This window comes from Lactuca saligna, chromosome 3, assembly GCF_052625555.1.
Source record: "Lactuca saligna cultivar CGN05327 chromosome 3, ASM5262555v1, whole genome shotgun sequence".
NCBI classification, from domain to species: Eukaryota; Viridiplantae; Streptophyta; class Magnoliopsida; order Asterales; family Asteraceae; genus Lactuca; species Lactuca saligna.
In genome coordinates, this window is record NC_136419.1 from 65,472,298 (window position 1) to 65,488,420 (window position 16,123).

The 16,123-nt window shown below is 31.9% G+C and overlaps 2 protein-coding genes across 2 annotated transcripts; one reads left to right on the top strand and one right to left on the bottom strand.

The window, feature by feature from the left end:
* Positions 1-28: 28 nt before the first annotated feature.
* Positions 29-1,371, top strand: LOC145033733 (sm-like protein LSM8). Its single transcript, XM_078982288.1, has 6 exons — positions 29-203; positions 421-501; positions 646-686; positions 754-828; positions 946-998; positions 1,117-1,371. The coding sequence occupies exons 2-6, from the start codon at positions 465-467 to the stop codon at positions 1,205-1,207; spliced, it is 297 nt and encodes a 98-aa protein (XP_078838414.1). The 5' UTR covers positions 29-203; positions 421-464; the 3' UTR covers positions 1,208-1,371.
* A 3,996-nt stretch (positions 1,372-5,367) lies between these two features.
* LOC145036741 (NDR1/HIN1-like protein 6) lies at positions 5,368-6,437 on the bottom strand. The gene has a single exon (XM_078985214.1). It carries the CDS (start codon positions 6,342-6,344, stop codon positions 5,577-5,579), a length of 768 nt encoding a protein of 255 aa, XP_078841340.1. The 5' UTR covers positions 6,345-6,437; the 3' UTR covers positions 5,368-5,576.
* Positions 6,438-16,123: the final 9,686 nt, after the last annotated feature.

Genomic DNA, 16,123 nt, shown 5'->3' on the forward strand with positions numbered 1-16,123 from the left:
CTAAAAACACATTTTCCATTTCCTAAACCCGTGACTTAACTCGTGACCTTGGGGCAGTCTTCTCGAGCAGTAAGAGTGCGACGATCGTCCTTTCCTTGCGATTAACCTCCATCTCCAAATTCCATCACAGAATACGTGAAGTGAAGCAAGCGACAACAACAAATCTTCGAGTCGTTTTGCGTTGTTTCTGTAAAATTAACGAGGTATGTACAAAGCATTTATCATTCTCGAGTAGAATCTCTTAAACTATATATGCATTCTACGTGTTTGATGAAAGTCCTCAGTGAATACAAAGTTTTGTTTTAGTATGGAACTGTATTAAGCTTTTATCCAAGAAATCAGGTATAAATTTTCATTCAAACTTCTAATAAACTGCCACTAATTTATTCCCTCCTTCACCCCACAACTTTCTACTCTCAGATTTCTTCAATTGAAGGCATTGAATCACAACTGGTATTGTCAAAATGCTGGGTGGCCCCGGGCTTGAATCTGTTGTTGATCGTAAGTACAATTCCATTCCTTTTCATTAAATTTTGTTGTGAAAGATTCGTTTAAATGCTTTCTTCTTACATTACGCACTCTTTCAGAGAATTCTATACTCCATATACTTGATTTACTAAAGAACTTCTTTTCATCTCTCTACAGAAATCATTTCTGTTATCACAAATGATGGAAGAAACATAGTGGTACGTTTCAGTTTTTTTAACCCACAACACATGAGTTCTTGTACTAATTACAATTGTTTGCATTCAGGGAGTTCTAAAAGGTTTTGATCAAGCAACAAATATAATTCTGGATGAATCTCATGAACGAGTTTATTCCACCAAGGTAGGAAACTCTCATTGGTCTTTCAAAAATTTGATCTTTACATATGTTTTGTTAATAGGCTGATTCAAATGTAAAATTTTCTCCATTTCGATTATTAAATCCTGTTTTAACTTACAGGAAGGAGTTCAACAACTTGTATTAGGCCTCTACATCATAAGGGGTGATAACATGTATGTTTATACTTTCTAAGTTTCTTTTAATCACACCCATTTTAATGAGTTTACTTTTTATTCATTTAGAACACAAACCACCTAAATATTAATACTAATACTAATGATTGTTGTGCAGAAGCATAATTGGGGAACTGGATGAGGAGCTTGATGCAAGCTTGGATTTGGCAGAAGTGAGAGCTCATCCTCTAAGGCCTGTTATTCACTAATGATATGAATATGATAATCTTATTTTATTAAGTCATTTGTTTTAGGGGAAGTAAATGTGATGTACTTTTAGATTCTGATACATGAAAACTGAAGTGGTTGCTATTTGCTATTTGCTATTTGCTATTTGCTAATGCTATGTATTTGTTTTAGCTTTTGGTTGAAACTTGTTTGAAACATGTTAATTATGTTGATGGCTTTGTGTCTATTGATAAAACAAATTTGAAAAATTAAACTTGTGTATCAAAATGAATGTGATCGATAATTGCTAATAGGAAAACGAGTAGATTTGGATTAGAAAAACGCTCTTGTGTTAAACAACTCAAAATACAAAGTGTTTGATGGATATTGAGATTTATCAAATATACACATTCTCTCACTCATACTACATATACTTGCATATGTTAAAGTATGTTATTTTAACAGCAAAGTTATATTAAGACTAGCAAGATGCTAGGACAAAGGAGTTACAAATAGTTTATAACATTACAAAGATTGTTAAGCCATCCAACTCAATTGATTCTAAATTTTGTTACTCCAATTAAAAAAAGCAGAGAAAACTTTTAAATAGCCCAAAGTGTCGTTAAGTGAGCAAGAAAAAAAAAAGTGTGTTCCATTGATTCAACTCTCAGGCCACAAGTGTCACAAAGAAGGATATGAATGTCAATATCTCCTTTGTCAAGATTCACTTTGACCAGTCATCCGCTACAAGAGTATATTTATCAATTAATTAATTGTCTTGCATATGTTAAAGTACATTTATCAATTAACTGTATTGCGTATGTTAAAAGTACATAGACACGCTTGTGACATAAAAGATATATATAGGAGTGGGTATTGGTGATGCTATAATATATTGAATTAGTCGCAATTAGTGATGGATGGATCTCTAATATAATAGTGGCTGCCTGATCTTTATGGTATGCATAGGAGTTGTTGAGATTATGATATTCCCTCTTGCCTCACAATAAACAACCATTTTCATTTGTATCTAGAATTAGATCGAGTCTAAAGTAATCTGCTCTAAATTATTTATTTATTTATTTATTTTTGTATAGATAATAATGATAATACCACAAAATTACATGGTTGGTCTGTATAATTTCTATAATTTACCAGAACTAACATAGTTAGGACAACTATCAAAATATATGTATTTGTTCGTATAATTTTAATTTCTTACATGATTGATTCTTATGCTTTCATTTTTTTTTTCAAAATTGAGCTGAAATTATTCATTTAACTGTACTATGATATTTTTTTAATTAATTTTATTTCTTTTTTTATATTAATATAATTTTTTATTAAAAAGTTACCCCACCTCATCCTAACCATAAATCCAACAACATTTTTCATATTTCTCTCTGAAAAACTACTATCTTCCATCTCTCAAGACTTCAGCCACCACCACTTTCGGTCGTTGCCTTGAACCTGTACCACCACTACCTCAACTACCACCAGCCTATCACCTCCTTAAACATGCACATTGCCACCAAAAGAACTAGTCGTCACCATTAACCCCACCTTAATCCTACCATTATATTCCTCTGTTTGCTTTAAGCCCATTTCACATAGTCCCTATCTACTCTTCTTCTTTATCTCTCAGTGGTAAATTCGACTACCATCGTTAGTAAATCTCGTTGCTACCATTGGACTCACTGCACAGCCATACCATTTTCCCTTAACCACCACACCGACAATATTTCCCTTTAACCTCATAGAACAACCAACGAAACCCGCCAACCATTGGCCAACCAAAATCAATATAAGGCACCACTGATCTATGCAAGCCAAACACGATCTTGGTTCCTCCACCATCACTCGAACTGATCATCAGACTCTTTCCATCATAAGCCTTAGGTTCCAATGGGCATAGCCATCACCGACACATTCATTACCTCACCATCCATCATCATCATCATCATCATCATCATCATCATCTTTCTCTCTTTCATGTGCTTTTTTTATAGATTTTTTTGCCACAGATCTAGGGCTCCACCATGCAAAACCTCTGGTAACTGTTGCCTCCCACTTGGAAAATCTTCAGTGATTGATCCTTCACTTGGTACTCGTCAGGATGAAGGGAATAAGGGTGGTGGAATGGTGGGGGGTTAAGGGTGTTAGCCTAATAAGATTATGGACTTTATTTTGTATTTGGTCTTATGTTGGCCCATTAGCTAGAAAACCCTAATTAGCTAGTCTATATATTCTGTCTTTTCCTTTCATTGTATATTGTACTTCTCATTTGATAATAATATGAAACCCTAGCTGTTTTATATCTTGTTAGTTTTCATGGTATTAGAGCTCGGTTGATAATCTATATTTTTATTTTAGGGGAGAGTTATGGCAGGCACAACACTATTCACATTACTGTTTACGTGCATTGTTCATCGACACTTTTCACGTACTGTTTGAAATTTTGGGTATGGTTTTGTTTCTTGTTTCTGTATTCTGTTTGATTTGATTTGTTCATTTCATCGATTTCGAGGGTTTCATTTCGTCTGTTGGTTTTGTTGATTTTGAGATCTTGATTGTTGCTGTTGATACTCGTATTTACTGCTATTTTCCTTTGACTGATATTGAAATATAGCCCCAAGAGATGGTTCTTTTTAGTCCATTAGTATTCAAATCGATGACAAAAACTATGCTTATTGGAGTTATGTTACAAAAAATTTCTTGCGAGGCAAGACTATGTGGGGGATTGTTACAAGTGACAAGAAGAAACTAACAAACGAGAAGGCTGCTAATTATGCAACCTTATTGGATTCATGGGAGACTGATAACTCCAAGATCATTACTTGGATTAATAATTTTGTTATTCGGTCCATTGGTACTCAGTTGGCGAAGTATGACACAGAAAAGGAGGTTTGGGATCATTTTGTTAGGTTGTATACTCAGTCTAACTTTACAAAGCAGTATCAGTTAGAGTTTGATATTCGTGCCCTCCAACAAAACAATCTTAGTGTTCAAGAACTTTATGTAGTTATATCAGATTTATGGGATTGGTTGGCTCTATAGAACATGATGTATCAAAGGCTTTTAAGCCCTATATTGATAGAAGGGAAGAACAATGTTTGGTTCAGTTCTTGATGGCATTACGTTCAGATTTTGAAGGCTTGCTTGGATCAATCTTGCATCACATACCTCTTTTCACTATTGATTCAGTTGTTCACAAGTTGATTGCTGAAGAAACTCGTATCAAGTCCCATGCTGACAAATGTACAAAGACATCCACTCCTGTTGTCTTTGCTGTTCCACAATGACCTCAGTCTTCAAATCAAAATCGTCCCAAAGTTGCATTTGATGAGTATGATGTATGTAAGAAGAAGAACCATTAGAAGGCAAATTGTCCTTCGCTGATGGGCAAGGGAAATCAGCATCAACAACAAACGAGATCAATGCACAGTCTCAACCTTCACAGCAAAACAGTTCTTCTGGACGTCCCTCGTTTCCATCCTTTAAGCCACCACAATACATTGCTTATGCAACTTCAATTGAGAATGAAATAAGTTTTACACCACCATCGGCCTTGGATCCTCAGATTGGTGAGCAGTTCAAACAGTTCATTACTGCTAATAAGATTATGGACTTTATTTTGTATTAGGTTCTTATGTTGACCTATTAGTTAGAATATCCTAATTAACTAGTCTATATATTCTGTTTTTTCTTTTCATTGTATCTTGTACTTCTCATTTCATAATAATATGAAAAATTAGACGTTCTATATCTTGTTAGTTTTCAAAAGGCAATATATAATAGGGTTCAACTTTAATTTTCAATTTTTAGTTGAAATAGTTAAAATATATGAAAGAAAAAAATTAAAAAGAGTAAAAAAAACAATAACTATTTTTATAAGGGTGAATGACTAACTACACAAACAACTAGAAACCGAAAACACTGGACATACTAGAAACTAAAACAACATGGACAAACACATCGTTTTGATTGTTGTCACAGAGATTTTTTATAATAATAATAATAATAATAATAATAGTCGTAATAAAAGAAAATAAGAATCCATGTACAATCTTAATTTAGTTAACAAATACCGGCCAATCATATACCACGAGTTCATTAAAATTAACATATTTATTTCTAAGACATACCAAAGGAAGACATACCAAAGGAAGTCTACTTAATCTAAAGAACTCAAAAATGGAGATAACTTAAATGAAAAATGATCTTTATTATCTCAAATATACATAGGTATAGTGCAATAATGTAAACAAAATACGAGTATACATATATAGAGAGAGAAGGGAGGAAAAAACCGATCTACGATCCTCCACTTTCTCATGAATATCGAATCAAGAACTACAAAATAACACAATAATAATAATAATCAATACAATAAATAATAAATGGAAAGAATCATAGCTTAAACCTGAAACTGCAGCTACTATCCCTGATCCTGATAACATTATCAGTAGCCAAAGTATTCACATTCACTCTACACCTCACAATCGGCTTCCACTTCGGCAGCTTCAGCTTCCCAAGCTTAATCCTCACCGGAACTTTAGCTCTCAAAACCAGCGGCACAACTCCGGTCTGTATCTGCGCCTGCAACGAATTCAACAACCCGGTGGCGTCCTCAGCTTGTCCCGTCATCGGAATGTTCAGCACCGTCGTGTTCCGGTGACCCTGATAGAACTTCGGAAACGAACCTTGACATAGAGTCGTTCCCATGTAAATCACCGTCAACCTTGATCCACCCTCGTATGAGATTCCGATCTTCGTGTTAGGGTTTCTTGCTGTAATGTTGACGTTAAACTGAGCGGATAAGGTGTTGTCGTTGTTCGGATTGAACTGGGTGATGGTCATCCCGTCGACGGAGTATTTCGGGAGTTTTGGATCGAATCCGAAGTAGATGATTGCTGCTAGGATTCCGACGATCATGATTAGGATGAAGAAGAAGCAAAGTATGCAGCATAGGAAGCGGCGGCAGCAGTGTCGTTTCTTTGGTGGTTTGGAGTATTGGATCGGGATTGTACGCTGGTATGGTGGTTGTGGCTCCGCCGGATTTCCGTGGTCGGACCTGGATGAGCCTCTGGGCACCAATGGCGCGGTGGGTTTCTGTTGGGATTCCAAGTCGGTCGCCGGCGTGACCGGGTCCGGGTGGATTCTCTGGTGATCGGACATTGGAATGTGAAGAAGAAGATGAAGAAGATGAAGTGAATGTGAATGGGTTCGAGAATGAAGCAAAGTCGGATACTTTTTTTCTTCTAAAATGACGGAAACTTTCGTATTATATAAGACTTGTGAATGAACAAGAGTAGATAAAGTCATATGGAAGTAGACTTTTCTAAAATTGACCTTGCACTATGCATCGATTGACATTTTGTACCTTTTACTTTGAATTTCGTTTTTGTTGTCTAAAATACCCAAATTAAGTCCTAATAATGCTCAAAATAAGGGAACAAGTGTTTTGTAAATGGTTTGGATTTTTTATTTTTAAATTAACTAAATATTAGGATTGGTTTGTTTCTTATAAAAAACCATATAAAAAAACTAACCGAATAGAATACCAAAATGCCTCTTTATGTATATTTGTGATTCATTAAATATTGTAAAAATTAAATTGATTAACATATTTCTATGATTTTCATTGCAAATTAAAATATAGTGCATATCGTTTTGTATTATTTTTTGTATAGTTTTAGTTATTTGTTAAATTTTATTACCATGGTTGATGCATAATAAAAAAATAGTTATAAAAAAAACCAAAAATAACAAATAAAATTTTTGGAAAGACAAAACATTACGGTTTTTCAATGTCAAAAATTAAAATCCATGTCAAGATATCATGTAGATCTTTTCAAACTGTTTGCCGTAGATATAGACCTCTTATTAAATACATTTGTAATGATGATCTTATTTAAATGATTATTTCAAATAATAATAACAATTAACAAATACAATATTAAAAATTTATATTTATATATACAAATATAATTGAAGTTACCATGTTAAAATACATTCACACGTTTGCCCCTATGTACGTGTCATCCGTAGAGTTGATCCAATGGTTAATAATTTTAGATGAAAAAATGAATCATGAATGGGTAATTTTGGTAGTTTGGACCATAAGTAAGAAATGCATACCACGTGACTAAACGCGTTTGTTGTTTGAAAATGAAGGGATACGTTTTGTAATTCACTCAAAGTAAAAGGGTCGGAAGCTTCCTTGTTTGACTATATAATATATACGAATTTGTTGGGCGATCTCTTTCCTGGTAGATTTCTATACACGGCTTGGTTAAATAGTGTTTACATATTACATATATCAATGCTTCGGTTGGCTGATTCCACCGTTTTAAGTATTGCATCGTTGGGTTGTACTGTACAACTTTAGAAGGCACTCGTACAACACAGTAATGCGTGAAATCTTTCTATGTAGGTACAAATGAATGTTTTTTTTGGGTTAGCTACCCTAAAGACTTGGTGCCTTTTTTTGTGCATTTAATTTCAAATATTGACGCGTGCGTTTACTTTTTTTTTTTTTTTTTTTTTTTTTTTGAATATGAAAAATATCTTAGTGTGACATGTTTTTACGGTTTTATGACAATAAAATCATATATTTTTGTGTTCGAATATCACGTATAAAAAGTATTAAATATCATAAATATTATTATAATTAAATATAAAATTTATTTATTATAAGAAATATTGTCATAATTAAAATAAAATATATTAATAATTTTCATAATAAATTAATTTTATATTTAATTATGATAATATTTGTAATATTTAATGTTTTTTATATGTATTTTAGGATATATATTAGAAAATCCTTTTATATATATATATATATATATATATATATATATATATATATATATATATATATATATATATATATATATATATATAACGTTAAATCATCATAAATTGAAACATATATTTAGAAAGTGATTCATATACAATAATTTTGCATTCTACAGAACAATAATATATATATATATATATATATATATATATATATATATATATATATATATATATATATATATATATAAATTCTGGTGTACAACAAAATTGATTTGTACGAATAATTATTCATAGAAAACCTATTTATTTACGTTTGTTTTTTTCTTAAATTGTGGAAGTTTGTTAAATAAATAAGTCATAAACTTTATTGCGAAACATACAAACAACACCTAGACATCATGCCAACAAAATCACAAGTCAAAATTATCACTAGTTATTAATAAGTGATTTGAGTGTAACGTTATCTATAAATAATATTATTTAGGATATACAAAAAGAAATAAGGTAACCTACATAAGGACAATTAAAATAAGAAATAACACATCATAATTTATCGCCTCAAACCTTAATAACTTTTAAATTCCATAAATAGTCCATTGCATGTTTCTAGAACTCTTAACAATAAACAATGGTGTCACTTGGGTTCCTTTTTTTTTTTTTTTTGTTCTCAGAAAGCATTTCGGCGTCCTTTTTTTAATGATGGTTTCGCACCTAGAACTTAGAAATTCCCTTTCGTGAAAAAAAAAAATCGTATTAGCAATTTAAACTAACTTTGGATTATTAATTTTAAATTGGTCAACACGTTTTTTCGTATGTTGTTTATCAAAAGACAATTTAAATATTCTATTTTTTAAGTAATTTTGTAAGAAGTTTTAGAAAGAAAAAGTAATGTTGACACTTGATAAATATATACCCATACAAAAATTATTAATTAAAAAAAAATGATGTAATACTACAAGTAGCAGCCTCATGTATGCTTTGTCCAGATATGTTTGAATTATTCAAGTTTAACCTGGGAAGCTTTAACTTCCTCTCGTTTTCTCTTGATAGATAGCATCTTAAAAAAAAATTAATTTAGAATAACAAACACCCAATTAATAATTTTCCTTTTTTACAAGCAAAACTAAACTAACGTAAAACATTTAATTCTATATACGTTCATAACAAAACTTGAACCTTTAATCTCAAAAAATAATAACAATACATAATACCGTTTAAACTAAAAACCCTTTGATTTCTTTTAATAGTTACATTTCCATTAAACTAAAAACCCTTCGATTTTTTTTAATAGTTACCTTTCCATATTTTAAATATTTATAGAGGACAAAATAACTAAATGCTTCTTGCATTTTATTAACAAAATTAATATTAATGATAGTTACGCATGATTAAATTAAAGAGTAAATGGCACAAAAATCACTATCTTATTATTTTTTTTTTTCGATTTTGACACTATGCTTTTTCAGGTTACAGTTAAATTACTATGTTTTAATTTGTTGCAATAATGACCAGTTAATCAGGTTGTTTTAGGTCGTCCGGTTGTCACTGTTGACATGTCCGAAACGAAAAAAGTGGAACAAAGACACCATGTTTAAATTTTTTCCTGATTTTAACACTAATTTTTCAATATTTTCCAATTTTGACACTAAGTTTTCGATGTTCTCTAATTTGCAACATAAATGAAATAAACAAATCCAATTTCCACCACCATCAATGAAAATATTTGTTTGTATATAGTTTTTGTTTATTTTATATTTGTAAATAAAATTTGAACTATAAACCCTTAATTTGTCACATTATATATCATTTAGGTTTCACTTATTCCTTGATACAATACTTTTACTGACTTTTTTGGCCCTCCTTCCTCGCTTCTCTAACATTGTCTTGTGTATGTAAATAAATTGTTTTCATAGCTCAAAACAATGTTTGCCTTTTGGTTATAAAAACATTTCTAGTGCATGTTTCTTGACATAAGATTAAACTATATATGCATTTAATTTGATCTTAAAACAAAAAGAGAGAACCATGAATTTAATTAAAAGGAAAAAAAAATAAAGAGACAATTAACGGTCAACTTACGCTTTGCTGGCAACATAGATCGCAATGCAAAGGTACAACAATGGTAGCACCCAAACCAATATTAACAATGACATGTGTTTTCCCTTTAATCATTCCTTCAATCACATCTGTTATTACTAAATTCATACCTACCCGATTACTTTCATCACATTCATCCAAAATACCCACGCTCGGTTGTATCACCATAAATCACCTTTTGCGTCTCTTAACTCCAGCCACCATATTCTTGCCGGAAAATTTCTCAGTGAAAATATTGATCTTGGTGGTTGTGGTGCATCGATACAATCGCATCAAAAACTTCTTTTAGCTTGGATAGGTTTCTGCTAACCAAGATTAGGTGAATACCCTTTTAAGTTAGTTGGAGGGTAAAGGCTTTGCCGATGCTTGGTGGTGATAACCCATAAACCTTAGGGTTTTAGGTTCTTGGATGGTTAGAAGAAAGTGATGAAAACACATTTGAGGAGAGTGATAATGAGTTTGAAAAGAGAAAGAAAATCAAGTAAAAAGAATGGACCAATTATGTCTTTGGATATGTTTTATATTCTTTTTTAATCTATTGTGCATAGTTTATTATATTATAGGGTAAATGGAGCAATTATATATTTTCATATGTTTATTTCATTTATGTTGCAAATAGGAGAAAACTGAAAACTTAGTGTCAATTGGAAAAAATTAAAAACTTAGTGTTAAAATCACAATAAATAATAATAATAATAATAATAATAATAATAATAATAATACAATGTCTTTTGCGTCACTTTTTTCCGCTTCTGACACGTTATCATACCATGACAATAGCGACAACCGAATAACCTGAAGCAAATTGGTCATCTAGTCATAACTACGATAAATTAAAAACATAGTGACTTAATTGTAACAGAAAAAAATTGTGTAAAAATAAATAAATAAAAAAATAAAAAATTAGTGACTTTTGTATCATGTACTCTAAATTAAATTATGAACGAATAACAAGAAAAATGTAACAAAATGAATTATTATATTCTATCAGCATATTTTGTCATCTTGAAAAAATGAAATAAATCAATTAAAATTATGGTTTGTTACGTATAAATAGGAAAGTTAAACTGTTATGAAAAAATAGAAAGTTAAATAAATGTAAAACTATACTATAACCCAACAAGCTTTAGTATATTGGTTAAAATGGTCACTCGTGATTTTTTTTTTTTTTTGCCTTTTAGGGGTACGTACTTGTGTTTTACCGTTTTAAAAGGTCGTTGTAAAAAATATGAAGGGGTCACCCGATGAACCCCTTCCTAATCATCAGTTTTGATATGCCACAAGGCATTTGGTTAACTGAAATAGTCCACGTGGAGCCTATCTTCCTAATATCCTCATTCTCCCCTAAATTCAACAAATCAAGCACCAAATCCACCCGAAACAAAACCACATTTGCAACCTTGGCTCTCGATAGGCTTATGATTCTACTTAAGGTGGAGACTGTGCCACCAATAACCGTCGAGACAACATCACCAGCAGCTACCAATAGTTAGTATGCCGACAAATCAAGGGAGGAAGCGACCGTCGGCAAATCAAGGGATGAAGCGATCGCAATCAGGATTCAAACCACCTACATCGCTACCCTAAAAAATACTGGGGTCGCCCTCAGTGATTACGCCCTAGGGGATATCCAATTTCCCGATCATCTCCACATAACGCCCTAGGGGACTTCTTTTTTACGTAAATGGAGGGCGTCATTGGGTCTGAATTGGCTGAAGTTGATGGAAAGGGTAGCAGAATCGGGAAACCTGAGATTCAGGAGAGGACAATGGTGGATGATAAGAGTGAAAATGACGATGGTGGTGGTTAGGGATGAAAGTAGGTCCAAACCCGGACCGGATGGACCCGGACCCGGAAAACCCGAAACCAGTTAACGGGATTTTTTAGAACCGGAAACCGGTTCGGCATATAGGAACTGGTTCCAGGTACGGTACCGGGTAAAGTGGGTCTAGAACCGAAAAACCCGGAAACATCAAAGTGGGTAGGTGGAACCGGATAAAGTGGGTTTAGAACCGGAAAACCCAGAAAAACCAGAATTTTTTTGTAATTACTTACTACTTAATGGGTTGAACTTTGAAATTTTTCATATTGAAATCCCAACTTTTGGGGACTGTAACTCATTGAATATGAAACCAAAATTAACAAAAATATAATCTAAAATCATGTACAAAATCTAATATACACTCTGGAAAAAACCGCATGTCAATCCAATTTTAAACAAATGAGATATGCATGTATTAATATTTTCACTGAATACAAAGTACAAAAACAAATAGCTGAAAATTTGAAAATTTTCAGTTTTGATATCCTGACTTCGGAAGACTGTAAATCATTGAATATTAAACCAAAAATAACAAAATTATAGTCTAAACTCATGTCCAAACTATAAACTACAAGTTGAAAAAAACCACATATCAATCCGACTTCAAACGAATTAGATATGTATGTTTTAAAATTTTCACCGAATACAAAAAAAAAACCTGAAAAACTAAAAAAAATCCAGCTTTAATATCTTGACTTTGAGAGGCTGTAAGTCAATGAATATAAAACTAAAAATGTCAAACTTATAGTCTAAAATCATATACAAACTCTAAACTACATGTTGGAAAAAACCGCATGTCAACCGGAGTTGAAACGAATGAGATATGCATCTTTTAAACGTTTCACAAAAACCAGTTCCGGCCCTAAAAGTGGTTCCGGTTCCTAACATCGGTTCTGGTTTTTTGACCCGGTTTACCCGGACCCGATGGAACCAAACCCGGATAAAGCCAAATTTTAAACCCGAAATCGGAACCGGTTCTATATATTCCGGTTCTAACGGTTCTGGTTCCGGTCTGATTTTTCGGTTCTAAATCTCATCCTTAGTCTAAAATCATGTATAAACTCTAAACTACATGTTGGAAAAAAACGCATGTCAATCAGAGTTGAAACGAATGGGATATGCATCTTTTAAGCGTTTCACAAAAACCGGTTCCGACCCTAATAGTGGTTCCGGTTCCAAACACCGGTTCCGGTTTTTAGATCCGCTTTACCCGAACCCGATGGACCCAAACCCGGATTAACAGGAACCCGGATAAAGCTAATTTTTAAACCCGGAACCGGAACCGACTTTATATATTCCGGTTCTAACGGTTCGGGTTTCGGTCCGGTTTTTCCGATTCTAAATCTCATCCCTAGTTGTCGTCATCGGGCAGTGGTAGAGAGTGAGAAAGAACCACCACTATCATCCATGAAAGAAGATGTGCAGAGTATAAACTTGTTGCTGGCAATTACAGAGATCAAATATGGTTTTGTGAAAGCTTTTGAGAGTGCTCATGAGGTTTCAAAGATTCTTAAGGCCAATATGTTGCAATACCACACTCATTATACAGATAACATTGGTATGTATTCGAGCCATATGGTTCCTTGTTGCAATACCACACCATATCTGTTTAGGTATATATTTTGAGGTTCAACACATCTGTTTAGGAGTTGTTAAATTGGTTGTAGCCACATTAGATGGACCTTTACCCACAGCCACATTAGATGGACCTACAACTCCCGTCGGAGCTCTGAGTAGCACTTTAGCTAAACTCCAAGCAAGTCCCAAATTTCGTAAGCTTCGTGAAGCTGGAAAGGTGATTGATGGACTGATTGATTAAATTTCACCATTAATCGATCGATTGATTCTGCAATTTAGTAAGAATACTTGAATATAAAATTCTTAATATGTGAACAGAGCATCACGAAGCACATTGGACCTCAAGCCCATGAAGTTACAACGAAGGTGGATGAGTATGTGAGGGGAATGATTAGTGTTAGAGGGTCGAGATTGTTTAAGGAGCACAGGTTATAATGGACACAATGTTGAAGATCTAGTCACTTTGAAAAAAGTCAAGTCAATGCATGCACTTAATTCTTATAACTTGTGAAAAAAGTCACGTCATTAAGAATACCAGTAATAACAAGTCTTGGCCCTTTTTTAGCTGGTAAAAATAGACTTTGTGCCCCTAAACTACCAAAAAAAAGTCACGATGGACCATTTATACCAATATACTAAAGTTTGTTGGGCTACAATGATAATAACTCATAAAAAATTATATTTAATAAAAATAAACTTTAATTAAATATTATTATATAGTTAATAGATTGTATATAAGTGCTTGCTAACTATTTTAGGTTGAGGTGTGTGGACGCGAGGCTACAAAAAAAATAGACTATAACTAGAGCGCCATTTTTACGTAGAAGCATTTCTAATCATTGCCCTTGTATTGTTGGATCTAACATTTAGTTTACAAAGATATACCCTTTAAGTGAATATTTAAATATTAAGTACTAGTTGTGAGATCTATGTATTACATGAGTTAAGTTTAAAAAATATATATATAAATCTCAAAATATTTAAGAACTTTGAATTTATAAAAAAATAAAAAAAAAAATGAACTATTATAATAGAAATATTTTTTATCTTTTATTTAAATAAAAAAAATTAATGAGCTTTAATTTTGAGAATTTTGAAATTAAAAGGTAAGTTTATTAATGAAATTGATATCTATTTATCATTATATTTATTTATTGCAATTATTACATATAGAATTTAATAAAATGGAAAAACTCATAAAATCACATGTGGAAAAAAAATAATTCAAAATAATCATAAAATGACATTTGCCAAATTGAATGAGAGTGTAACAAGTAGCAAAAAAACATTCATTTATTAGAGAGGATTTTGTTAAAGGAATGTTAAATATTAAATGTGTAAATATTAAATATTTTTTTAAATAAAATTTTAAAATAAATACAAAAGAAATGAATAATTAAATAATTCAATTTATACTAATAAAATAAAAACTACCGAAAAATAATTATATTTTCGCCTTATCTATGATTTTTTTTATCAATGAAAATAATACACAATGAATTTTGTAATTTTAGTAAAATATAAGTCATAGTATAATTAATTAAGACAACTAGTGGTAAACCGGACGAGACAGCTCACGAGAAACTCAAGTCTGACTCGGAAAATACTCGAAATCGATTCGACTTTAATCGAACCAAGTTTAATCTCGACCTACATGAGTACCTTATCGAGTCGAGATCGAGTAGTAAAATACTCAGCTCATAAAACCGGTGAGCTTAATCGATTATTTATAAAATTACATTTTTACCCTTTAAATATTTTAAATTACTAAAACATTTCAATACTTTTAGCTTTTAGGCGTAGATTAAGAAGTAAGGACTTCAATTGCATTTCAAAACTGTTGAGAATGTTTCTTTTTTGTATTTTGGATGTATGTAAAATGAAATAACATAGATGGTTGATGGTATATTGACATTAGTGGTTTGTTGTGAATTTTTTGTTATTTTGAACAGTATAAAAGTTTTGAAATGTTTTTAACATTTGATGATTTTATTTTTTTTATTTTTATTTTTTAATTTTAATCGAGCCGAACTGAGCTCGCGAGTTGAGCTCGATGGTATCGAATATTAAAGGAGTTGAGTCTGAGCTTCAAATTTAGGCTTGAGGCGAGTTCGAGTCAAGCTTCGAGCTTGGGTATTTTAGGCGAGTTGAGCTTTGAGGTTAGCACTATTCGGCTCGACTCGACTCGTTTACACGCATATATGCAAGGTTACAATAAAGTGTCTAGGATGCAAATGGACTTTCAAACTACTTGTATTATTTCCTAAGTTATTATTAATAAATTAAAGATCAAAAGTAATGCCACTCAAAAGACAGATATTACCTCAAAGGAACTGTGTATGTTTGGCGTACTAGCTGAAAAGTTAGAAGTTAGCTGAAAAATTAGTTGATAGCTGAAAAACTAGTTGTTAAATAAAAATTTAGCTGATATATGAAAAACTAGTTAATAAGAAATAGCGTTTGGTAAAATTAACTGAAAAGCTAGTTGAATGATATAAAAAAACATAAAATGACATTTAAAAGAATATGTTTCCATAATTAATTAATGGGTATATTTGTAAAAAAAACAATTAAAAAGCTCTTAAAAATTAGTCTCATTAGTTTTTTAAATTATTAGTTATTTTTTTTATTGTCAGGATGACAACTTAAAAAA